Source organism: Bradysia coprophila, chromosome II (assembly GCF_014529535.1).
Source record: "Bradysia coprophila strain Holo2 chromosome II, BU_Bcop_v1, whole genome shotgun sequence".
NCBI classification, from domain to species: Eukaryota; Metazoa; Arthropoda; class Insecta; order Diptera; family Sciaridae; genus Bradysia; species Bradysia coprophila.
Genome location: NC_050735.1, coordinates 4513416 through 4538339, shown reverse-complemented (window position 1 = coordinate 4538339; position 24924 = coordinate 4513416). Strand labels below are relative to the sequence as shown.

General features: G+C 37.4%; 4 protein-coding genes across 6 annotated transcripts; 2 read left to right on the top strand and 2 right to left on the bottom strand.

Moving 5' to 3' along the window:
* Positions 1-910: 910 nt before the first annotated feature.
* Positions 911-3435, bottom strand: LOC119067737. The gene is made up of 4 exons (XM_037170858.1): positions 3254-3435; positions 2050-3173; positions 1713-1991; positions 911-1654 (listed from the first exon to the last, which is right to left on the bottom strand). The coding sequence occupies exons 1-4, from the start codon at positions 3295-3297 to the stop codon at positions 1347-1349; spliced, it is 1755 nt and encodes a 584-aa protein (XP_037026753.1). The 5' UTR covers positions 3298-3435; the 3' UTR covers positions 911-1346.
* On the top strand, positions 1186-12740 carry LOC119067750 (gustatory and odorant receptor 24). Of its 2 annotated transcripts, none has more exons than XM_037170888.1 (10): positions 1186-1251; positions 8358-8507; positions 8571-8753; positions 10284-10427; positions 10482-10510; positions 10635-10719; positions 11939-11991; positions 12062-12353; positions 12415-12510; positions 12565-12740. In XM_037170888.1, exons 2-10 carry the CDS (start codon positions 8406-8408, stop codon positions 12700-12702), a joined length of 1122 nt encoding a protein of 373 aa, XP_037026783.1. In that variant the 5' UTR covers positions 1186-1251; positions 8358-8405; the 3' UTR covers positions 12703-12740. The 2 variants fall into 2 exon arrangements, with proteins under 2 accessions (XP_037026783.1, XP_037026774.1); XM_037170879.1 differs by lacking the exon at positions 1186-1251 and adding an exon at positions 7730-8288.
* Positions 12741-13395: 655 nt separating this feature from the next.
* LOC119067740 (CXXC-type zinc finger protein 1-like) lies at positions 13396-15614 on the bottom strand. Its single transcript, XM_037170871.1, has 3 exons — positions 15411-15614; positions 15228-15346; positions 13396-14798 (listed from the first exon to the last, which is right to left on the bottom strand). Exons 1-3 carry the CDS (start codon positions 15432-15434, stop codon positions 13508-13510), a joined length of 1434 nt encoding a protein of 477 aa, XP_037026766.1. The 5' UTR covers positions 15435-15614; the 3' UTR covers positions 13396-13507.
* Positions 15615-17081: 1467 nt separating this feature from the next.
* Positions 17082-24783, top strand: LOC119067722 (ATP-dependent RNA helicase bel). Of its 2 annotated transcripts, none has more exons than XM_037170846.1 (7): positions 17082-17375; positions 20955-21157; positions 21229-21305; positions 21372-21563; positions 21630-22056; positions 22132-23264; positions 24093-24427. In XM_037170846.1, exons 1-7 carry the CDS (start codon positions 17331-17333, stop codon positions 24212-24214), a joined length of 2199 nt encoding a protein of 732 aa, XP_037026741.1. In that variant the 5' UTR covers positions 17082-17330; the 3' UTR covers positions 24215-24427. The 2 variants fall into 2 exon arrangements, with proteins under 2 accessions (XP_037026741.1, XP_037026735.1); XM_037170840.1 differs by having other exon boundaries at positions 17097-17375; positions 21226-21305; positions 24093-24783.
* Positions 24784-24924: the final 141 nt, after the last annotated feature.

Below are 24924 nucleotides of genomic sequence, written 5' to 3'. Positions count from 1 at the left end.
GAAATTTTCGTGTTAGTGGTGTGTGTGATATAATTTTTCAATGAATTTCGGGTCATAATTCCTCTAGGTAGTCTATCTCTATGTGATGAGGTAAGCCGGCCCTGATTGTTGGTGCTTTTTACTTGTAGCTCACGAAAAAATTTCAAGAAAACTAAAATTCTTTCGATTATTTTCCCGATAAGAAGAGACAACATAAGTATGTTGTTAATAATTCGTCTTACTTCTTCTTACTTCCATACATTTGGAAATGTTATAACCAAGGTAAATGGATAGGCGGAGGTAATGCCATTCAGACGAAGGTAATGCGATTCAGACCCGCGGCCTAGCACAATAGTTCGTTGCTACTGACATCTTTTTTTTAAATGGTTGACTAAGATTTACTTGTGTTTCACAAAATGTTGTGCCTGTTTTGTGATACAGATGGCCCAGGTTTCTAAACATTTTTGTTATTTTAAAGACAGGGAGAGATGGCGTTTATAGCAAACTTTCGTGCCACTGCACATCTGTCTGATTCGGTTGTATATGGCATTACCTCCTCACTATATTTACCTCGGTTATAACTAGGTGCGATTTAAGCAAGAGCTTCTTTTAAAAGTTGGTTGTTGTTGAGTATAGACTAAACTTAAAAAGTTGAAGACGAAAATTGAAACTTAGAGTATACGTCTTCGAAAAGTTCCTAATATTAATCGATGTATCCAACACCACTGAATGCACAAAATATCTGTATCTCGAGGAATGAAAGTAGAAAATTCTATGAAATGTAGGTTGTAGACGAAACACATTCCCTACTTTACGAATTAAATTCAATGCCACACATTAAATATTCATTAAACTTTCAAAATAAAACTAAAAATATTCGAATTTCACCAGGTATCGCACCGAGGACCAAGACATGCAATGTACAATTCAATCAATTTTTAATTTTCTTCACCACCCGTTTATTGATTAAGTCATTACGCCGATTGTGACTTTATAAAAGGCACAGGCTGTGAGGACATTCTTTTCAATTCCAATTAATACGTCTTGTGTGTGCTAACGTTAAACCACTAAAAGTGCTTGGGCTACAAAGAGAAATTCATTGCATCCGATATGGATGGTTTTCTTAAGCCGGACGATAAATTGTTAAAACGGCATCGTCGTTCTGTGTTTTTAGATAATAAAATAAATTTAAGTTTTAACACATCGTCGAACAATCCGAATGGTGGTTTGACTAAGCAAGGAAATGTGGTGAATAAGAAAATTCTAAATCAGGTAAGATCAGCTGTTTGTGTATAGTTTTAAGGAATCATTAAACGAAAATATAAAAAAAATCTTTATTGTTGGCTTCACACATCTGAGCAACTGTTCTACTGAGGAATCGTAGAATTTGCGGGTAATGTAACTGTAAAGTGCGACGTATCTTGAAGCAGAGCATTTGGATCATTCCTGACTTCATTAGATATTAGTTGTACATTCACGGACCACGTACCAACTTTAGCATCAATTTCAAACTGATTATTGAGTTGTGGTTGTTCTTGGCCATTATGTGACCAACGTACTTCAAGACGTTCGTCTGCAACCTCATTTCCACTTTCCCTCAATTGACCCAATTTCAGTGTGTGCAGATCTACTCGTTTGGTATCACCAATGGGAACTTTACTCACTTCTACATCATCTGCATACGAATGAATGGCGTTGAAATCTTTTAAGTTTTTTCTTTGAATCGAATTTACCTATGAGCGAGATTCTACGTAAAAATTGATGCCACATCCCCTCTTTACACACAGAACAAAATTGGTTGGTTGTCATGTTCCGCATTAAACATCCAGCATTAGTCGGCCGGTAGGTCACACGTCTTCTTTCATCCCAAATGGGATAAGCAGATATGTGGTCATTGTCCATTGTGAATTCATCTTCGTTTCCGAATTCATGAAGTTGAACGGAACAGATCATTCGTGGTATATCGGGATTTGTTGATGCCGTTTTCGAACGAACGGAGAATGAGTGGTTTCCTGCATTGGATGCGCTTACAAAATAATGAGGTAATGAAGAGATAGGCGTAAGTTATACCTGCGGGAAAGCCTTCGCTACCATACCAATCGTAGAACTCTCTATCATCTGATCCTCTCGATGCCCAAGGTAATGCTTCGCCATCTAGCAGAAATTCTAGAGAGTCTTCTTCACCTGCAGCACTGACAGACAACAGAAGGTACCATCTAGAATATTGTCCATCAGAAACAAATGTGAACGATTGCTCGCCGTCACTGAGATCTGCCCATGGATATTCCAGTAGCCTGTAAGTTACTCGTTCCACCCTTAGACTCTCGCTATTCAACCAATGCCCCCATGTAGTATCGACTGCATTAAGACTGGGAGCCGAATTTACTCCATAATACGTTGGCCCGTTATCATATTCATCACCAACATTTATGAATGAATGTCCCATTTCGTGTCTCAACACAACTGTTCCGGTACGGTCTGATTTCGTTGATATAACAAATTCACCACCGAGTCCACCGTAGTAATCATCGTTTCCAATTAGGGATGGATAATCACACCCGCCAGGTCCCATAGATTGGCAAACCTGTCGGGCATACTGAGCATTAGCTGTGTAAATTGCTCTTAATTGTCCAGCTTCTCTATAAAGTCGAAATGGTGTATCGTTTGCACCATTATAACCAATTCCACTTGAATTACTTTCAACATACACAGCCCAAATATTGAACAGAGGAAGATACGACCGAAAAGTATCTCCGTTGAACATATCAATTGTCAGTCGACGAATGTCGTCAAAAAATTGATCGCGTTCATCCAGTGTATACCCATCTCCCATAAAAACGACGTCGATTCGATTAGCCGGATCACCTCCATCGACAATCTTTAAAATTTCTAGTTCGTCCATGATTTGGCCGTGTCGTGAAAGCGAACGAACAGATTCTTTTATTCTGCAAATCGTATCGACGTACGTTTCCAAAAGGATCAACTCCCTTGCGAAAATTTCAATTATTTCGGATTCATCTTGGCTGTTTTCAGACACGTCAGACGGTACCGATACCGCTGGTTTTCTAAGAACTTGCAGTCCGTTGCTGTCAGATGAATGAAGACCTTTAAACGTTCGTCGATTAGGCTCTTCGAGAATCAAACATTTCTTTGCTGGAGAAATATGAATTTTGGTGTAATATGCTTCGTTCGCGCTGATTTGATAAGAAAGGGTTTGTTCGATGAAAAATTAAACATTTGTCTATAAACATTGCTATAAATGGTTTACACTCACGCCAGCGCCACTTGCAGGAAAAGTATTAAAATGTATTTTTTCATTGTATGTACTGTACAACCAATCACTCGTAAGTTTCAGTTACGACTTATTAACAATTCATCACATTTAATCAATTTATCTAGGAAATGTACAGACTCCCCTTATCTTTGTCGGTGGTCTTATCTTGTTGATTTGAATGTACTAAAAATTAGGTCGGTTAAAAGGTGCGTGGAATCTCTGGTGATAATTCTTTCTTTTGATAAGGAGTACCTGATCATGTTTATTATAGCCCGACCTCGCATTATTTGAAAGAAATTAGTAAACAGTTAACAGACCTAATACAAACAGCGCACACTGTACTGGGGCTTCCCAGTTGGTCGAGTCTATTTTTCAATGAAAATCGCAAAACATGCAAGTTTTCCCTTGCATTATAACGTCCAAAAATGAAGTATACACGAGTTGTTTATTATGAACCAGGAGCGGTATTACGGCTTGCGTTTTCTATATTCTAAACTCTTCTCTTTTCCTATTCTACCATTTCAAGCAATATGTCGTTGTAATGTCGATGTAATGTGAACAGAAAAATAATTACATTTTTTTCGAAGGATTTTAGTAAAATGTAATCCTAACGTGTCTCAGGAATCCTTAACAGTAATTAGTATTTCAATAGGCCTATTTGTGTAGCCAATTGAATACTGATTACTATACTAGAGTCCCAGAATTATTTTTCTGGTAACAATATACCGACACAGGGGTTATTGTAACGACATCTTATTTTACATAGCGAAGCGACGTCAGAATAGAAAAATAGAATAAAATAGAAATAGAAAAACATAGAAGAGTTTAGAATATAGAAAACTCACACCGTAATAGCACTCCAGGGAACAATTCTTCTATACATGACATGTGTTTGCTGTAGGCCCTCATTCGACAGTATGAGGGTGAGCACTGATTTTATCAAAGTTTTCAAAAAATCTAAAATTTTCAAAAAATCTAAAATTTTCAAAAAATCTAAAATTTTCAAATTCTACGGGAGTGTGTTTGTATTAAGTCTGTTTAGCTCAAAAGCGACAATTTTATCCGTCCGACGTCTTTCTTCAAATATTTTTTTCGCAACTTTCACGACCTCAACGAACAACAATATTTTGTTGATGAAAATATTTTCTACTTTTTTGGGGCAGCAACAAACTTTCATAAACAAGCATCCACAATGTAAAAATAATTCGTATGTAGTGTAAACAAAATAAAAAAAGTGGAAAAATACTTAGATTACAAAATTTAATCACCAATTCTTAAAATAAAACGGAATCGACGGCACATACACCAATTGAATAATAAATTATCGTCCGAGTCTTTTTTTGTTTTTGTCAAAAACGTGTCTGCATGGAGGAAAAAAACTGATCGTGTTATCAAGCACGTATTCATAAGCATGGACCAGTCGAAAGAGGCTCGATCTCTCGATGGAAATTTAAGTATTCGAACTCTTAAATCTCACTGTAAAGCTCAATCTATCCTTCGCATTTTAAGTAATACTTCCAAGCTTCTAATTTGGATTTAGAACAGTTATCGACTCTGTTCTTTTATTTGAGTTAAGTGCATTAGACAGACTGAAATGAAATCTTGTCCTTCATTCGTTTTAACACGTATTTTGCAATGGAAGATGACGTTAGCTGGAGCTTATCGTTTATTATTATTGGTTTGTCGATAACAGTGGATACCGTCATTCTAAAAAGGTTCATGATGTATTGTTTGGGTTGTGCATGAACGGAAATTTTCTATTGAAATTAGAATCTTAGTAATATGACATACCATGTGTAACCTTAATAAAGGCGTACACGCGCCATTAGCAGTCTTCTTGTATGAGTGAGTGAACCGGTTGGTAAAACAACTGAAGCAAACTTAGACATAAAACTTACTGACATGTTTCTGGCCAAGACATCGTAGATCTGGTTGTGGTCTACATTTTTCTCCATTTGACCAAAAATGAGCCATCATGGCTTCATGGTAAAAAATCGATTTAAAGAATGTCTTGGCCAGAAATATGTCAGTAAGTTTTATGATTCTTTCGGTGACAGTAACTGTATTCTTAAATACTTTCAAATTATAGGAAGCTTGAAACAGTGACTGAAAATAGGAAGATTTAGAAGATGTTGGAGTCCTGCATTCAACATTTACTACCGAATTTAATATTGAACAAATGTCCACTAACTGACCTATTATAGTCTATACCAGTAATAATTATTTATAAATAATGTAGAAATTGGCATGTAAGTCAATCAATACATGCCTTTTATATTGCTGCTAATGGCCGTACTTCCTTATGAACTCATCATTTAATAAAATTCGTAGCGAAATGACTTGATGTTGATGAAGTGAGATACTAGACGTTTAGGTGTAAAGTTCAACCATTCAAACAAAATTTTTTTTAAGAAAATTGTATACACATTGTAAGCCAGGTTCCCTGTTCGAAGTCTTTCGCAAATGCAACAAAGAAACAACAAAAAATTCTTGAACTTATCAACAGTTTTAAAACTGAATCGAATTACTAATGAACCAACTAATTGAACGTACAATGTATAATAACTGTTAATAACTGATAACAGACTCTTCAACTCTGCAATGTTGCTCCTTCGTTAATTGCTAAATTTTATCTCGTCTTCTTCAATTCAGTGTTTAATATTCATCGAAGATGAGTACTTCAATTAAATTAATCACTAGAGTAGACTTAAACACTTAGACGAGAATGAAGTCACTATTACTTTGGCTTCTCAGCACATAACAAATCAAAATCAACAACACTAGCCCTTACCCTTACAATAGAAGAAGAATATATACCTATTGTATTTTACAAATACCACCAAGCTGTGCACATTCACGAAATATGCTTACCACACGGATAGGAGAACAGGAAAAATATGTAACTCAAATCTGTAGCAATTGAAATGGCTTAATTTTCTCTATGACCATTTCGGATCATGTAACTGTCATTTAGGCATAATAGAAGTTAAAGGTTAAATTCAATATTTTTCTCGTATCTCGATGTTTTTGTTATTCGATTTAGCGACGGGGCAATAATTAATCTTAGTTGTAATTATAAATAGCCCCATGATCATTTCAATCGAAACATTTTAGCTACAATGTTGACCGATTGCAATAATGTCATGGTAATAAGTTTCGGTGGATGGTACATGAAATAAGTGGTATAACGTAGATTTCTTCACGAATTCAATTTTTCATTTTATTTGCTACTCTTGACTGCTCATTACTTTTCAGGAGTAGTTATAGCTAACTTTATAGGGTCAGGGGTAACTCTCGATGAGTGAGTATTGACGATGATAGAGACTCTGAAGTTGTAGTTGTTAGAATGGTTTTCCTAATGAAACTGTTGCTGTTGGCAACAGACAGACAGATATCCCCATCGTTTCCAAGCAACTACGGCTGGGGAATCCATTTCCGACCTCAATAAAATTTCGATAATTCTGATCAGAAGATATTGGATGTGAGTTGAGTATGTGTGTGTGTGGTAAAAGGTTGGTATTATTTTGATTAGGATAGGTTGTGGTACATCTTTCGTTAAGTCCTTCTGATTATTGGATTAGCTGGAGTAAGCTTTTGTGTGACAAATTTACTGGTAAATTTATCGCATAAGTAGTTACCATTATTTTCTAGAAAGCATGATATGTACCTATTGAAAGCTGTACATAAACGTATCCCAATCATAATACCGGTCCATTTGCAATATACAGATCAGGGCCAATTTTTGAAATTTTTCTTCAAAGTTTCCAAAAAAATTCCAAAAACTACAAATGTTTAAAAACCGAATTTTTCCAAAATTTCGAACGGTTTGGGCAGCTCGTGAACTCAGCCTTGCGTTTTAGCTGACTCTCAATTATTTTGTTTGATTCTTGACACTATCAGCTTTCAAATGAAGTCGAGCATGATTGCGTTAATAATCAAACAAAATCATTGAGATCCGGCTAAAACACAAGGCTCAGCTCAGCTCAGCGGTTGACAAAACCGTTCGAAATGATCGAAAAATTCGGTTTTTGGACGTTCGAAGTTTTTGGATTTTTTTGGCATTTTTTTTGGAAATTTTGAAAACAAAATTTTTTAAAAAAAATCCAAAAATAAGCCCTGATACAGATCATACAGACCATATTTACGGAAATTTTATTTATTAAATTTGGTTTAAAAAAAAATTCCATGTACCGCTTCATAATAACGAAATTCGAGGTCTGATAAAGATGTATTGTCGTCGATTTTGTTTCTAACCTTATCATGATGATGGAAAATTTAGTAGAGAATTGTTAATCAGATGAATTGCTAAGTTTGACAAAGGTTTTACGGAAAATTTAATTATAAAAAATTGGTCGTTTTGCACTAACTCCAGTCCTAGTCGTTATAGCACAAATAAGAAGAAAATAAAGTTTCCGAAGTTGTTAACTTAAAATCATAATTTAATCGTACATAAATCGATCACATTTTTAATAAATAATTGTCTTACATTGACTTAATACTTTTCCACTCTTAACTCAACACAAAGTCATCGATTCGACCTTTTTAACATTGCACCGTCCCAGATCAATATTGCAACGACGATAAATCGCAAAACTCGTACCGGCACAATTCCGACCAGCATATAGGCGAACGCAGTTCACCGCTGTATTGATGGATGCAACGTTGATGCTGAGTCTGTAGCAGGAACTGTCCGACAAATTCACTGCTATCGGTTGGCCACGAAATCGCTTCTGACTATACAGTAAAACTGTTTGGCTTTGACCACCAAGTGCCAGCAAATCACAAGATAATATTAAGAGCACAACGATTACTATACGTGATGAATGCATGACTGTCGTTGAAAGTAAACTGAGATTATTATTCGAACGGTTGCCCCATTTATTGGCCTTTTATAGGATGGTTCTCTGCTGGGAGCATTTATGGAAAACAAACTACGTTCGTCACTGATTTTTTTTATGTCTTAACGAATGGAAATAATATTTTGATGATAAATTTGGTGTACGAAAGCGATTACAAAATTTAATTTTGTAAAACTGTTGTTGTTTTGATTTTTTTTTGTCTGATGCAAGGCTAGATTCTTTTAACTCATTTGGTCCAATTTTAGGATGTCGTTTACAAATCGATTCGGCCAGTTTTCCTATTCCTACGAGCAATGGGAGTGTTTCCATATACAAGAATAAAGCCAGGCAGTGCCACATTTCCTCTTATAGCGCCAGCCATGGGCTACTCGGTTCTAGTTTTCATATTACTATTGGTAAGGACTGCCCTCATTGGGATAAAACGGACGAAAACAAAAAATAAATTTTCAATTTTAAAGATCTACGTCATTTTCATTGCAATCAATCGAATAACCATTGTTCGATCGTTGGAAGGAAAATTCGAGGAATCGGTAATTGCATACCTGTTTCTCGTTAATATTTTGCCAGTTTTCATTATACCAATGATATGGGCCGAAACCGGACGTTTTACCGAGGTGTTAAATGCTTGGACAGATTTTGAGGTAAAACTCGTGAAGGGTTGGATAACCATCGTTTCCAGGGAGGGGCAGATAAACATAGAAAATTCTTTGCACACTCAAACGAAAATCCTTTGTTATAAATTCACACAAAAATCTTTTAAAGAAAATCCTTGAAAATCGAGGGATAATCATGTAAAAATGCTTTGAATCCCTTCAAATCCCAGAAAATCCTTTGAGGATTTTCTTTTAGAAACATAGCTAACGCCGACCCGTACGAAACACCTATTCGTATCAAAAGCCTTTAATGTGAAACTCTTCATTTGTTTTACTTACATTATCCACTCTTTGCCTTGTTATCATACACAAATAAATTGCCGGAGGCAATATAGACAGCCCCGTACGAAGTCAACTTTAATAAATTCCTATTTAAACAGCTATATACCGCTATATTTACCTATAAATAAACATTTCACAGAGGAATATGCTATTATATAACTCTATCTGCCTGTATATAGCTCAATATAGCTGTGTATAGGTATATATAGATGTCCATAACAAATTATTTCCATGTTAACAGAAACTCTCTAAGTACCATTTTTCCCAAGATATATCACTTTTAATAAAATCCAATATGGCCGCCGGCAGCCATTTTGTTAGGAGACCGGAAATAGTACCGACGCTTTATATTCGTTAATACCTTTCAAACAAAAAAAAATTCATGAAATTCGGTCAAAATTTACTCGAGATATTGTCAAAATACACCACGTTCACTGTACTTCCGAGTAGCCAGATAAGAGCTCACTCCAAGAGACCTAGCTCACGCTCCGGAGAACATAATTTCATAAAAAAAAAATTCCATGATTGGTACGGTCAATACCTATCTAATAAAGCTAAAACAGACGAAATATGTTCAAATGTGGCCGACCTACGAAGCAAAAACTGCTTGCCGCCCTGTGCCTGTTCCACACCAAGGGGTCTAACTCACGAGTCGGTCATCCGATTTCCATAAACTTTTTTTTGTCGATCGGTATTGTAAATACCTTTTATTTGACGTATCACTTACAAGTTTAACGTTTAAATGTCCGGAGATATCTTCGAAAAACCGTAAAGCACTTATTGGGCCACAGCTCGGGAGGGGTCGATCCAAAATCACTCATCTTCGAACTTAGCCTGTCTTTTGACATTACCAAACGGGAAAAAAAAAGATTTTTCAAAATCGGATGCGTTTTACTCAAGTTATCGTGCAGACAGACAGACGGACAGACGGACAGACAGACGGACAGACAGACGGACAGACGGACAGACAGACGGACAGACAGACGGACAGACGGACAGACGGACAGACAGACGGACATTTTTTTTTCGCGGATTTGGCATCTCTAGACAACTACAATAGGTTTCCCCTTACTCAGGGAGTCCAATTCGACGTGTTACAAACGTATGCGTAAACCTATAAGACCCCAGTACTTCGTACGGGTCTAAAAATCCTTTTGCACTCGAAACACAATATTATCTGCCCCCTCGGTTTACATCAAAATCCTTATTTTCACAAACTTAACACAATATTCACAGATAATCTACTATAAAGTGTCCGGCAAAATACTACCACTAAATTTGAAATATACCGGAATGTTGGTAGCGATTTGCTTACCTCTTCTGAGCAGTTTGTCTGTAGTTGTTACACACTTAACGATGGTTGATTTTAAAGTGTCTCAGGTATGATTCAAATCTTAGTTAATGTTTCGTTAAATATATATTCAATCCCTTCAGGTTATTCCTTATTGCATCCTGGACAATTTGTAAGATTCATTGTAGGGTCTAATTTCGATAAACTATAAGAACAGTATGAGCCAGAAAAAGTGTCGAAAATAGGCCCTGGTTTCTCTAAGACAAATGCTGTAATGTCTTGAGCTTTTATTTCAGGACATACATGATGGGTGGATACTGGTACATGACATGCCAAACAATAAGCCATTCTGCAGGAATTTTGGCCGATGATTTTCAAACGGTAAGCATCTTGGCTTGAATTGAACAAGTGGGTATTGATTTAAATCAGGTCAGGTTGGTTGAAGAACAATCTGAATTTGAAACATATCAGGTGATGTGGCCTGGTGATTAGGTCAGGTGAAGCTAAAACTTCAAAGTATTTTTCCCGATTAACCTGAGGGAAACCCGTTCCATATCATTGCCTATTTTAGTGAAAGTTCATAAGAATTTGGAGATTCTGAAGAATTTTAAGAATCATCAAGAATTTTGAGGAATTTTCAAGATTTTGAACTTTGAAAAACTTTAAGAGTGATATCGCCAAAACTTGAACCAATTTTGGTGAAAATAAATACAATGGTTCGGCGATCCAGGCAAGCTATAGCTCGTTAGAATCGTCTTTCAATTCTAAGAAATAGGGATCTTTTAGTTTTTCTGTTAGTTTCCCATTTTCGGAGTGAACTCTTGAAAAGTCATAGCATGTCAAGGGGTGGTGAAAACAGTTTTTTTGTGATAGCTCAAGATAGACATATTTCTATGTAACATGTAATTTTGATTTAGTTTATTTCATTCCCATCGCTCCAGCCTGTTTGAAAACCAAAAACAAGTTGAAAACACTGAAAAATATGGGTCTCCTGGAGCGACATTTTACTTCAACTAACTTCATGGCTTGCAACAGAATTTATCTGGGGTTTTTTATGCGTGGAATGAAAGAGGGTAAGTCCAGCTACAACACCCTATAGTCAGTTCCGCGGATAAATTCTGTTGCAAGCCAGTAGCACTGACCAAACATTGACCATATTTTGAGTCATAAGTCTAGAACGGGTGGCGGCCCATACCGATGATTATACTCTTTATGAAGGTCTGCCAAAGGCCTATATTCCTACAAATTTTCTACTTTTAGAAACAAGTCTATCTTGAGCTATCACAAAAAAACTGTTTTCACCACCCCTTGACATGCTATGACTTTTCACGTGTTCACTCCGAAAATGGGAAACTAACAGAAAAACTAAAAGATCCCTATTTCTTAGAATTGAAAGACGATTCAAACGAGCTATAGCTTGCCTGGATCGCCGAACCATTGTTTTCAAATTGATCTAGCCTAAAGTGAGCAACAGATTTAGCAATACAAAAATCTAGATAATAAGATTTAGGTTGAGTTTAGGTTTAGGCTGCAATCAGGAAAAACTTAACTAAAAATCAGGTCGGACTTGAACCTGATCGGAACATTAATCATTACACAGGCACTCCAGCATATCGGTCCAGCGGCTATGATAGCAGACTATAGGGCATTATGGTGAGTTTGCATGGAATGTGTAACTTCCACCCAACGAAATAATCTCAAAATTCTCAATTTAACGATTTAGGTTGAGATTGAGTAAACTCACCCGAGACACGGGCACAGCCACCTGCATAACATTCACTTTCATCAATCTGTATTTGTTTTTCCAAATCACCCTATCAATTTACGGACTATTGTCCCAAATATCAGAGGGATTCGGCATTAAGGATATTGGTTTATTCGTTACGGCTGTGAGTAACATCTGTCTGCTATTTGTTATTTGCGACGAGGCTCACAGTGCGTCACAGGCGGTAAGAACGAATTTCCAGAAGAAATTACTGATGGTGGAGCTGAGTTGGATGAACACCGATGCGCAGGTGAATATTTTTTCCAAATCGAAACTAAATCAAGTCGTGCTGAATGGTCGTTGTCTTGCAGATTGAGATTAATATGTTCCTCAGAGCTACCGAAATGAATCCGTCAGCAATTAATTGCGGTGGATACTTTGATGTGAATCGGAATCTATTCAAATCGGTTAGTTTGTTCGGACATCCATCAGACAGATTTCTAAATTTCAGTGGTTTACAGTTGCTCACTACAATGGTCACATATTTGGTGGTGTTGCTGCAATTTCAAATTAGCATTCCCGACGATACGGCAGCTATTCAAGGAATGCTTAACTCAACTGCTATGGCTGCGTCGAACGCTAATGCATCGCGTAATTAATAAATGATTGGTTGATTGATTTATAAAAACCTTTTCTATGCAAATTGTCTTTCAAAATAAATCCTTTGTGATTTGAGCGTTCACTAGAGGCTATGAGAGAAGAGAATGAATTTTGCCTTGCGATCAGTTCGAAGTAAGATCACTCTATCATTATCACCATTTTAACACAAAGAGTCAACCAAGTAGGGAATAAAAACTCGGAAAAACTGTCGTAGGCGACCACTAATGCTGTAAGTTTCGAGTAGGTGTCGAATCTTCCTTGATAGTATCTTTACTATCAGAGCTGTTTTGCCTTACAAACCTTCAGCTGAAGTGAGTTCTCTTATCTGGTCACTGCGGTATAAGGACAGACTCTACAAGTAGTGAATAAGCCAACGAGAGTCGGCGAGGACAGTTGACTTTTCTACACAACTGTGAGTGTTAAAGTGAATCGTTCGGAATGAAATCCAGAGTTGGAAAAGGTCAAAAGAGTGGTTGGTGTGTACCTATGGACTAGTTAGTTTCAAGTGTAAATGTTGAATGTCATAAAACCCTGGGATACCATTCAAGCTGCGACCCAAATTGCCAAACAGGTCATGATTTCTTTTACACTAAACGAATTTAGTATATCCCTCGCAAAGGCGTAGCTACGTCTAATGTTGGATAACTTACCGTTCTAATGTCAGCAACAAATTCCAATGAAAATCCGTTCAGCTCAGTTTTTTCGGTTTAGTTTATTCATTTGCATTTCTTCAATGTATACAAGCATCATACACCCCATTTTCCTTAGTATGCGTTGATGATTCTTACGTTGCTAGCCACTAATTCACTGTCTGCCAGAACGGCACAATTGCTCCATGAGTTCATGATTGTATGTTGAGTGTAACATCAAATGTAATACACCCGCACGAGATGCCATACTAGATCTGACTTGACGTTCCTGTTCCATCAATTCGTCCATCTTCAACCACTGTCTGACACGTTCACAATCGATTTCCGCTCGTCGAATTTTCTCCCAGAAAAAGTGCCGGAAACATTTCTTTTTCGGGGCGCAGCAAAATTCACCGGTCAATTCAAAGGTGTTCTTCACCAACGGACAACCGCACACATCGGTGTCGCTGATTTTCGGCTTTTTGCAATGCTCGGGACACAGAACTCGCAGGCGTTTGCAATAGGTTTTGCTGGCCGGATTGTAAAAGTCGCAGAACATGGAACTACCTTCGATGCGAGTTTTGAAAATGCTGCCGAAACTAGCCTGACTCTCGTATTTGTTGAAACATTTCTCCATGTGTCGAATGGCGGTCCGTGAATGTATTTCGAAGCCACATGTGACACAGTACATGGACATTTCATCTTCAACTTCATTCGTTTCCGAAGCATTGGGATCGAGAACGCAACGTTTCGCCCTTTCAACTAGCAAATCGAGCTCTTTCTGTCGTTCATCCAGTTGAGCCAATGTCGCACGTACGGTCATCTTTTTAGCACGAATATTATCCAGCTGAACTTTGTTCTCCTCTTCGGCAATACAGGGCGATAAGTTCCATTCCTGAATGCGTTGAGGCAGAACTTGGTATATTCTACTCGAGGCCAGTTTTTTCCCACACAAGTCCGAACAGTACTTCGATTGTGGCCGTGCGGTCATTCTACAACCAGGACCATAGCACTGACGCGGACCCTCCAATTCCGGATTAGTAATTTCTGGACTAGGCGATCGCCGTCTCTTTTTCGTTCGTGACGTTGCTGGCTTTTCCTTTTTCACCCGTTGATTGATGCATATTCTTTTGTCGCATCGTTGCTTCTTACCAGTACTTCGACAGCTGTCACACCGACCACAATTGTATTTATTGCTGCAACCGTCGCAATTTCCGCAACGACCTTTTGATTTGCTGCCCTCTTTCGCATCACTCTCACGAACCTTTTCTTTCGGCTTTTTCGGTAAGCGATCGTCGCTGGGATTGCTTGGAACAGCTGCCACCGGTACTGCACGAAAAACGGTCTGCAAACTGGGATCGTTTTCCTTACACCGTTGGCAGTAGTAGTGCTTGATATGTTTGGCTTCCTTTTCCGAAACGAAAATGCAATCGCCATGGTACCATTCCTCGCAGCCGTCACAACCACTGGAAAGGAAAATTCGTATTAGCAGTGGGAAATGAAGGCAGCCACTCAGAGGTTATCGCAATGAATAGAGGGATTCTTTTGAAGATCCACCTATCAAAATCGGACCCCATGAATCTAATCAAACTAGACATGACCCGAAAGTACTTGAACTCAGCTTTCCAACGAGCCCACTCTCACCCGGAACGATCATTTATAATGGCCAAAAAATTAGGGTTTTCGAACTTCGTACACCTACCACCAGCAACCAGGTGTGGCTCGAGACTGTGTGAGGCCTGTTTTGAGGTCTACTGGCAAAGACCTTTCAAACCATGTATATAGAAAATCCAATACGAAATGGGTCCGATTTTGATAGGTGGATTTTCAAAAGAGTCCCTCATAACATCCGATGCAAAATATATTTCTTTGGTCCGAGGATCTGAGAAACTCACATCATAAAGCGGGAACAATCTGATGAACGACATAAACAGTATTGTTCGCCCTGCTTCAAAATAGTTGCAATTTTGCTCTTCCTTTCAGGTAAATCGAATTCCTTGGCTATCTCTTCTTTCTGTAAATTATGTGAACTTTTAGGTCGTACACAACAACAGAAAATAACAACCTTATGTACTCACCGATCGTTTACTTTTCTTGAACATTTTTTTCGATTGATAGTTGATTCAGTCAATGAAATATGTGTTGCACAACGCGAATATTTTTTCGACAAATCGTAAAACGTTTCGTATAACTATGTACATTAATTCTCAATTCGACGATAGGAAAAACAATTTACAAAAATCAGACCTTTCATTATACTGAACAGTTGGCTGCATTGGAGCATTCAAAAAAATATATTTTTCCTTGCGGCCGGGGCTAGGTTCATACGGTTCATGCTAATGGCATGAAACGCAGTCAAATTATTCACTTCGTCTAGTACTTCATGAGAGTTTCGGTTGAAATTTTTCATCGAATGTGTTTTGACAATTAATTTCTTTCATTGAATACATCAATACAATGACAATCATTTTGTTTGTTTACGTCAAGTTGTCATGAGCTTGGCGAGACATATAGGTTGTTCCACTGTAAACTGTAAACACGAATATTGACTGGCCGAAGGAACACGATTACATCCACAGAGATCGGTTTTCATACAAATCTTGATGAGGCTATGTCTCTATGGATGAACTTTGACAGTAATTTGACAATTCGAATGGCCTTGGTACAGACCTATCTTATCATCGTTAAGTTCATATTCACCTTAAGCTTGAAACACACCCTCAATTTTCAATTAATGATGTCGACACAGCATAATTGTCGATTTAAGCCATTCAAAATTGAGAGTGTATTTCTAGCCGTTGCGGCCTTAGCGCGACCAATGTCAATTTTAGAAGTTTAACCATATGTTGTTCTACAAAAACAGATTGCATTCTGTCCACTAAACGTTTATGTTGTGATAGAAAATCATATGACTCGGTCATTTTGTAATTTTAAATTGTCATCAAAAACTGAACATTTAGAGAGTATGATTCGCAATGAAAGTATACAACCAGGTATGGTTAGATCGGACGATTTGTCTTCAACGCACGAACAATTTATCAATGAAAGTGTAAAACAGGTATGGTCTATTGTCCGCCCGGAGGACATAAAAATTTGATTTTCGTACTTAAACGCACTCATTTTCATATTATTTTGACATAAAATGTGAGTGCGTTTAAGATGAATTCGCCGATCGACCATACCTGTTCTAGACTTTCATTGCAATTTATGTCAAGATAATATAAAAATTCAAAATCAAAGGACATATAGACTGTTATGATCAGAGCGAGAAAACCGAAGACTAGTTATTATAACTTGCCTTGGGGTACTTGTCAAAGTATTTGCTTCTCTTTCAACGTGGTACGTTGAGAGCGAGAGGACAGAAGACCAGTTTATTTTAACTTGCCTTGGGGTACTTGTCAAAATATCTTCTTCTCTTTAATCATAACACTCTATATGATCATAGAAACCCTCAGCGGATCACGAATGTTTCGAGCTCCAATTGAATTTCTTATGTTTCCAAACAGGGAATCCACAAATTATCTATACAAGTAACGTCCTGTCTGTTTATTCGGATCTCCTTTACAATGTTAATTACGCAAATAGTAAAGGTTTCTCTTTGTACAACAGATTCCATTCCATCAATAAAATTTGTTGTATTTGTACTAGATGCTAGACAATGAAGCGTGGCAAATATATAGTTTTGTACAGTCTGATTCGTTCATTCAGTGGAACCGGTTGAACCGTTTCGAAACATACTACTTCATTACCGTCAAAAAATTTACAGTCAAATGTCATTTGAGGAAAGGGAGAACAATTGGATCCAATAAATTTATTAAATTACGGAGAGAAAAAAAAAGTTGTTCAATTGCAAATTGTACAAATTGTGCAAAAACTTCAACAAATTTTGTTAATATTCGTGAACATTTCGTTTAGTGATCAGGTTGAATAAAAATATCGAACTTTTAAAGTGAAAAGTTCAACCGAAAAAAAAACAAAGAACTGCCTGTCGAAGTAATATGAGTAATGCTACCAACCAAAATGGTGCAGGTCTAGAGCAGCAGGTAATTGTGTAGTTTTTTAGTTAAATCAATCCAAATTCAAATGTGTTGAATGGTGTTTCAAATTAAAATGTTGCTGAGTTGTCGACTGCCATTCGATTGAAACGGAAACCAGTCATTTTTATCTGAAATGTGTGACTGCTTACAGTGACATGAAACCATCAATGTTCTACTAGAAATTGGCTTTTCCATAATGGCTGCCAATTTTTTCTTTTCTCTTCTGAATGAACAATAAAATCAGGGCAATCTTGATTTTTTCTGAATTTTTTTTTAATCAAAAAAATTTGTCTATACGTGACTCGCACCGAGACATTCATTGTGAATAATAGGAATTGGCGTAACCTGCATAATTTCGTCTTTATGCGAAATCCTAGTGCGTTCTAATACAATGACACATATATTCTGTAATTCGATGATCAAAAATCTCGTATTTCAATTAATAAGATTTGTTGAAGGTTATCTATTTCGATGTTTCACGGTCCCCTCTCGGTCACCTCCACATCAGCCGGGGATGGACACTTGTTCAATTTTAAATGGTTTTGCTTGTGTATTCAATGTTTCCCCCCCTGAATAAGTGATTCAATGACCCCTTTTTCTTTTTCATCGTTTACATTTCTTTATTTCATAATCTGATTTGCTTGCTTTACAGCAATTTTGAAAATTATTACACTGTTCGGTGTAATTGGTGTATTTAAAATGAAAATTAATGTGGTTGAGATGTGCGAAACCAATCGGTGCATATGTGTGGTAATATACCAAGGACACTATCTCGCAATTATTGTACTATTTTAAGTGTACAGTGAGATTGTAGTTGGATTTTTAGTAATCTTTCTAATACGTGTAAGTTCTTAGTGTTTAAACTTGGCGCTTAAATCAAAATCGATCCGACTTTTGTGATTGATTATTGATTATGCTTTGTTTGACTTGCCTAGATGATTTAGTTGAAAGTTTTTTTTTTGTCAATTATGAATTATAATTGGACATTATTCGTATCGAATTTATTCATTTTGGATATCCCTTTTTCAATTTGTGTTTGCAGTCAGTCTTCAGCCCTCAGGGTTAATTTTTTGCAATTATATTTCTCCTATAAACTGACTGATTAGGCATTAAGTTGACAGTTACACAGACACGTTGCTAATGTTGTATTATAATCCCTTATGTCAACACGCACTGCTCCATATTTTCTCCGTTAAGATGTTCTATCGCTTGACGCTATTGTGCATGCACCAAAAACGTGTAGTCTTAACCAATTTCTAATGTATGGTAGACTGCCATTGATGCTTCTATTTATAAGCTGATGATTAAACGATTAGGTTACAAAAAAGATGGAAATAGGTCAAGCCAGTGGTCATTCCATTAAGCAGTTTATTAAACTGACATCTACTTCTGATCAACATAGTCCATCGATTGGTAGACGTTTTGAAACTCTGTCAGAATTTTAAATAATCTGCACCAAAGATAGTGTGTCGTCCGGCTAGTTAAAAACTCCAAAATTTAGAACATTCTATAGCGAGATAAATTTTGAAAGAATTTGAATAATTTTTGAGCGGATGACGTAAGATCGAAGACTTAACCTTTTCTCCGAAAATACCAAACTGCTAAATATCACTTTCAAAAGCTGTCATTTACTGTCATTGAATTTATATTATTCCATCAACAGAGCTGTGCACGCTAAAGTGATTTTTTCAATGTCATTTTAAGACTGTTTTTCCTGTTTCATTCTATTGAAAAATCGATTGAATATCCTTGTTCGAGTATAGAGTCGAAGGCTGAACAAAGATTCAGATTTTGTTCTCATCGTTAGTTTATAACGTCTAACCGAAAAGTTTTTCATGGAAGTCATCTATGGTCTACGTCCAGACGCTGGAAAAAGGATTAGTCATTGGAAACTCGAAACATTATTTCTTAACTTACTGTTACTTAATGTCACATGGAAAGAACTTTTTTTCTTGTAATTTAAATGATGGAAAGCAACGAAGTGTGTTGTGAAAAGGCAAATTTTTCCGGTGTTCATCTTAAAACACTAATTAGTCCCAGAAATTTTGCTAAGGATTCTGATTCAAGTTTCGATTAAATATTAAATTTTGTGATGTACATATTAGGCGCTAGCATTTACCAATACTCCTTGCAATGTACTGACAAAAATGCTAGAGACTTTTTAAAACTACCTGCATTCTCGCTAGAATGGATCATTCGAATAGATTACTTTGCATCTGTTAGCATAAACTATAAATAGACAACTTCACAGTGAAGTCTTCACGATATAGTGTTCAAAGAGAATGTCAAAAGGACTGTTCGCCCATCGAGCTCAGTTAAATTAACTGGTTTGTTCTTAGTTAACCAGACTTTTACACATAAATTTTGTCGTATCACCCATTCAAACCAGTTAAGAAACTGGTCATTTTTCTCTGTTTTACGCTCTTTTAATAAGAAATTTTGACATATCACCGATCATCGAGATCAGTTGAATTAACCGGTTTTTTCCCTTTTTTATATACAAATTTTGACATATCACCCATCGAGCTCAGTTAAATTAACTGGTTTTTTTCCCTGTTTTTACGCTCTTTTAATACTGTATACTGTACATAATTACAGAGAAGGAAATATAATTCGGACCAGTTCGTTTAAGTTGCTTTGGGGGATATGAAATACCAAATATCTCAAGGCAAACTATAATCAACTGGCTTCAATATTGTCTCCTTAACATTCTACAGAGTGTTCACGGATGGCGAAAACCAGTTAAATTTAACTAGTCAGAGGTCAAAAAATCATGAACAAATAACATTGAGAGTAGGTTTTAAATTCGTATACAGAGCGTAAAAACAGTGGAAAAACCAGTTAATTCAACTGATCTCGATGGGTGATGTGTCAAATTTTCGACTTTTTTTTAACACTGTATATAACTCCTCTCATTTTGACGTGTGACCCACAGAAATTGTCAGAAGTCGCACTTCGTGAACAATCTGTACAGTGTTAAGGAAGAGCGAAGATCAATTAAATTTAAATGGCCTTGAGGACAATGTCAAATATTTATGAATGAGAATAGTTCGTAATTTCAAGTTTGAATGTGTATGTGTGAGTGTGTATGTATGTGAATGTGTTAAAACTGTATAGAGTGTTTAAGGAGAGCGAAAACCAGTTAAGTTTAACTGGTCTAGAGGTCAGCTGCTAAAAATTCACGAATGAAAAATGAAATTGGGCGTAAAGCTCTGTTTACTACCAATATAAATTTCTTTACGGTTTCTCTCACTTTGACGTATGAACCCCCGACCAGTTATACCAAAATCGCTCTCATTTAACACTCTACAGAAAGGATGACTTAAGACAGTGAAGTGATTTGTACTTGTGCCAATACTTCAAGTGTTCTATTCTTCCTATGAATTCCACTTCCCTTCACTTGCATACGTTTGAAACTATAAAGTCAACAATGTTGAACATAAAATGTCTGTTAAGCAAAACAATATTTTGTTTCAGTTTTATATTCCAAGAATTCTTTGCTTATATGTTGAAGCAGTGACCCAGATATACTGTCACATTTCTTCATTGTCAGTTTGTTCTAATTAAATTTAATTTCATCAACAGATTGCTGGTCTGGACTTGAATGAAGGCAAGGGTAATTCCCTTAGCACTTCAGATTCTTCAAGTGCTCCGGCCCGTTACGTGCCCCCCCATCTACGCGGTGGCAATAACAATTTTGATTCTGAGAAATCTTCCCGACCGGCGTACGGGGAAAGTAAGGATTACAGAGGTGGTGAACGAGACTATAGAAACGATAATCGCGGCGGGTGAGTAACCAAAACGAATTGTTTCGTCGTGTCAGATTCTCTTTACTAAATTTATTTTTAATGCTAAGCAGTCGACGATTCGGTGGTGGAAACGGCGGTGGTCGTAACGATTATCCAAATCGTCGTCGTAACGACGATCAGCAAAACGGTAAGTGTACAAATGGAAACAATGGAATGTAAGACATTTGGGAATTTATTCAATGATTCCCGATAGGTGGAGAAAATTTCGAGAGAAGAGGCAATGAAGATTGGGGTCGTGGTGGATCGAATCGCGGAGGATCGTTCAATGGAGATAAGTCAGATCCCCCACTTCGCACGAATGATAGATGGCAGGAACCGGACAAGCGTGAGTATTCCAATAATTATGGTGGCAAATGGAAGGAGGACAGAGGCGGAAACTCAAGAGGTAAAATAACACGCTAAATGACGACACAATACGACACTGACCGTGTGTGAATTGTAATGATTTCAGATAACGACTACACAATGCCGATTTCGCAACGTGATGAACGTGCTGAGTTGGAGTTGTTTGGCGTTGCCAATACTGGCATTAACTTTAACAAATACGAAGACATACCCGTGGAAGCGACGGGTGAAAAAGTTCCGTCACATATCACATCCTTCGCCGACGTTAAGCTGACAGAAATTATTCGTAGCAACATAACTATGGCACGCTACGATAAGCCGACGCCAGTTCAAAAGTACGCAATACCAATCATTATAAATGGCAGAGATTTGATGGCTTGTGCTCAAACTGGTTCTGGAAAGACAGCTGCATTTTTAGTGCCTATCCTAAATCAGATGTACGAACGTGGAGCTAGTATGCCACCGCCAGGAAATCGACCATTTAGCAATCGTCGCAAACAGTATCCCCTTGGATTGGTACTGGCACCAACACGGTAAATATTAACGCTTTCCATTGCCCAGTTAAAACTTCCGTTTCACACCCCCAATTCCGTTTTCCATTACCACAGTGAATTAGCAACACAAATCTATGAAGAAGCGAAAAAATTTTCTTACCGTGCGCGTATGCGTCCAGCTGTTTTGTATGGCGGTAACAATACAAACGAACAAATGAGAGATTTGGATCGTGGCTGCCATTTGATTGTGGCAACGCCTGGCCGTTTAGAGGATATGATAACACGTGGCAAAGTGGGATTGGACAATATCCGTTTCCTTGTATTGGATGAGGCCGATCGTATGCTGGACATGGGTTTCGAACCACAGATTCGCCGCATTGTCGAACAAAGTAACATGCCACCAACGGGCGAACGTCAAACACTCATGTTTTCGGCCACATTTCCAAAAGCTATTCAGGAGCTGGCTGCTGATTTTCTCAGTCACTACATTTTCTTGGCTGTTGGTCGTGTTGGCTCAACGTCGGAAAATATTACTCAAAATATTTTGTGGGTCAGTGAGCAAGACAAGCGATCATACCTGCTGGATCTGTTGAGTCGTTTCAAGGAGGACTCGCCGGCAACTGACGACAACAGTTTGACACTGATTTTCGTCGAAACGAAGAAAGGTGCCGATTCTCTAGAAGAATATCTGCACCGGTACCAGCATCCAGTGACCAGTATCCATGGCGATCGAACTCAACGTGAACGGGAAGAGGCATTGAAGTTTTTCCGAAATGGCGTCTGTCCAATTTTAGTAGCCACCGCTGTTGCTGCCCGTGGTTTGGACATTCCACATGTGAAGCATGTCATCAATTTTGATCTGCCTTCTGACATTGAGGAGTACGTTCATCGTATCGGCCGTACGGGTCGAATGGGAAATTTGGGCGTTGCGACCAGTTTCTTTAACGAAAAAAATCGTACAATTTGTGCCGATCTGGTGGAGTTGCTAAGCGAAACGAAACAAGAAGTGCCTAGCTTCCTCGAAGATTTCATGTCATCGGATCGATCGCACGGCGGTGGACGACGTGGCGGCAGCCGAGGCAGTCGTTTCAGTGGCGGCAGTTCGTTCGGTGTGTCACGCGATTATCGTACAACATCGTCGTCGGGCAATGGTCGATCAATGGGTAATCGAAATGGATCTTCGACTGGGCCGATCGGCCGAAATGGATCGTCGAGTTCCAATTCTGGCGGTTACGGTGGAAATAGAGGTGAGTCGATTGATTGATTCAACTTTTTTTTTTGTTCGTCGGATACAACAAGCCGTAAGTCAGTCATGTTCTGTGTCTTTATATCACAAAAAAAAGAGAGAGAAGACTTTCTGAGTTATGGCTTGCTGTGACCGGCTCGTGGGTTAGAGCGATTGGTGTGAATCAGGTACAGGACGCAAGTATCAGACAATTCAGAGTACCTTATTTCGTAGTAGTTTTTTTTGTTTGACTCGGGTTGTACGCTTGACACATATCGGATTGTGGTGCTTGCGAATTTTCAGTAATCTCAAAAGTAATGTTCTCGAATTTCGCAAAATTCACCCGCTGCGTCACACATAGCAAACCAGCTGGTGCACCGACACACAGTATAATAAACAATCTAGAGATCGGTTAATACAGCGCATTAGCTATATTGAATTGATACTTGTTAAATGTGCGCACTTAGATGACGTAGCTTGTGTTTGGATTGTTTATTGGTGTCTGAGAGCTAGTAGATAAAGGGTAATATCATAGGGATGTGGACTGGGTACCGCGTAGATGTCTAGGAAGTACATAAACTACATTTTAGAAGATGGGAAAGTTGTAGGACGCGTGAAATACCCTCAAAATTGCCGTTTCCATTCCAATTCATAAATTACGTGGAATTACCCTGAAGCAAAAACGTTCGCACATTTTCTCCATACATTTTTGCGTACACCGAAGTGAGTGGGAAAATCGTAATTTTTGGCGTAATGTTTTGTGATCTCAGTGATCGCCGAATATGATGTTATGCATGTGACAGAAACGATTGGTTAAATATAATTGTCTTTTCCTTATCTTTCCCCAAAGGCAATGCATTCTATGGAAATGGCGGAGGTGGCGGTGGCGGAGGCAATTACGGTGGAAGCTATCAGCCGTCATATAATAATCAAAATCAATCAGGACCAGACTGGTGGGACAAAGACAACTAAAGAATTTTTTTTCTTTTCGTTATTTATATGAAAATGTCGTGTTTTATATAAATTATGCTCTCAACAGATGATTTAAAAAGAAACAACCACAACAAAACAAAGCGGAACCAAGTAAAACATGAAACAGACAAAAAAAAATGAGAAAAATAATTAATTAAATGGAACACAAGCAAGTAAAATAATTACAAAAAAGATATAATTTAAATAACAGAATCTGTCTCTTTGAACCTGAATCAAATATCGCGCACCTTTTCAAAATAATCTAAAAACAACAACCAATTGTTCTGAAGTTACAGCAGAAAACGGAACAAACACAACAAGCAACACAATTACACACCGAATTATTATAAAAAAATTAATTTAAAAAAAAACCAATCAAAGAAAAACTCTTGATGAATTATAGATAAAAGAAAAATCCTTTCAGTAAATTTAGTAAGACGTACAATACAAAATTCATTTATTGTTTCACAGATTAAAAAAAAAATTAAAATGATTAAGGAAACGATAAATTCTTTTAACAACATCAACTTTCCGTTTAATAATAGAAAATAAAAGGAAACGATAAACTAGGCGAAGTTTTTATTTCTACATCAATCAAGTCAATTTGTATGGAAAAATCAGTTTTTGGGATCCCTTACAAAACGGTTGTTTTGTCACAAAAATCTTTCTAAAAGGCGAGCCACAACTTCAACTATTTTTTTCAACTTATC

What these genes read in the sequence shown, in the direction of transcription:
- LOC119067750 (XM_037170888.1), top strand. Translation starts at nt 8,406, where the DNA reads ATGGGAGTGTTTCCATATACAAGAATAAAGCCAGGCAGTGCCACATTT. An exon ending in GGATGAACACCGATGCGCAG is followed by an intron (nt 12,354 to 12,414) that starts GTGAATATTTTT and finishes GTTGTCTTGCAG; the next exon opens with ATTGAGATTAATATGTTCCT. An exon ending in ATCGGAATCTATTCAAATCG is followed by an intron (nt 12,511 to 12,564) that starts GTTAGTTTGTTC and finishes AGTGGTTTACAG; the next exon opens with TTGCTCACTACAATGGTCAC.
- LOC119067737 (XM_037170858.1), bottom strand. Translation starts at nt 3,297, where the DNA reads ATGAAAAAATACATTTTAATACTTTTCCTGCAAGTGGCGCTGGC. An exon ending in TTCCTGCAAGTGGCGCTGGC is followed by an intron (nt 3,174 to 3,253) that starts GTGAGTGTAAAC and finishes TTATCAAATCAG; the next exon opens with CGCGAACGAAGCATATTACA. An exon ending in TAGCGAAGGCTTTCCCGCAG is followed by an intron (nt 1,992 to 2,049) that starts GTATAACTTACG and finishes CATCCAATGCAG; the next exon opens with GAAACCACTCATTCTCCGTT.
- LOC119067740 (XM_037170871.1), bottom strand. Translation starts at nt 15,434, where the DNA reads ATGTTCAAGAAAAGTAAACGATCG. An exon ending in TCAAGAAAAGTAAACGATCG is followed by an intron (nt 15,347 to 15,410) that starts GTGAGTACATAA and finishes CATAATTTACAG; the next exon opens with AAAGAAGAGATAGCCAAGGA. An exon ending in GATTGTTCCCGCTTTATGAT is followed by an intron (nt 14,799 to 15,227) that starts GTGAGTTTCTCA and finishes TTTCCTTTCCAG; the next exon opens with TGGTTGTGACGGCTGCGAGG.
- LOC119067722 (XM_037170840.1), top strand. Translation starts at nt 17,331, where the DNA reads ATGAGTAATGCTACCAACCAAAATGGTGCAGGTCTAGAGCAGCAG. An exon ending in TAACGACGATCAGCAAAACG is followed by an intron (nt 21,306 to 21,371) that starts GTAAGTGTACAA and finishes GATTCCCGATAG; the next exon opens with GTGGAGAAAATTTCGAGAGA. An exon ending in CAGAGGCGGAAACTCAAGAG is followed by an intron (nt 21,564 to 21,629) that starts GTAAAATAACAC and finishes TAATGATTTCAG; the next exon opens with ATAACGACTACACAATGCCG.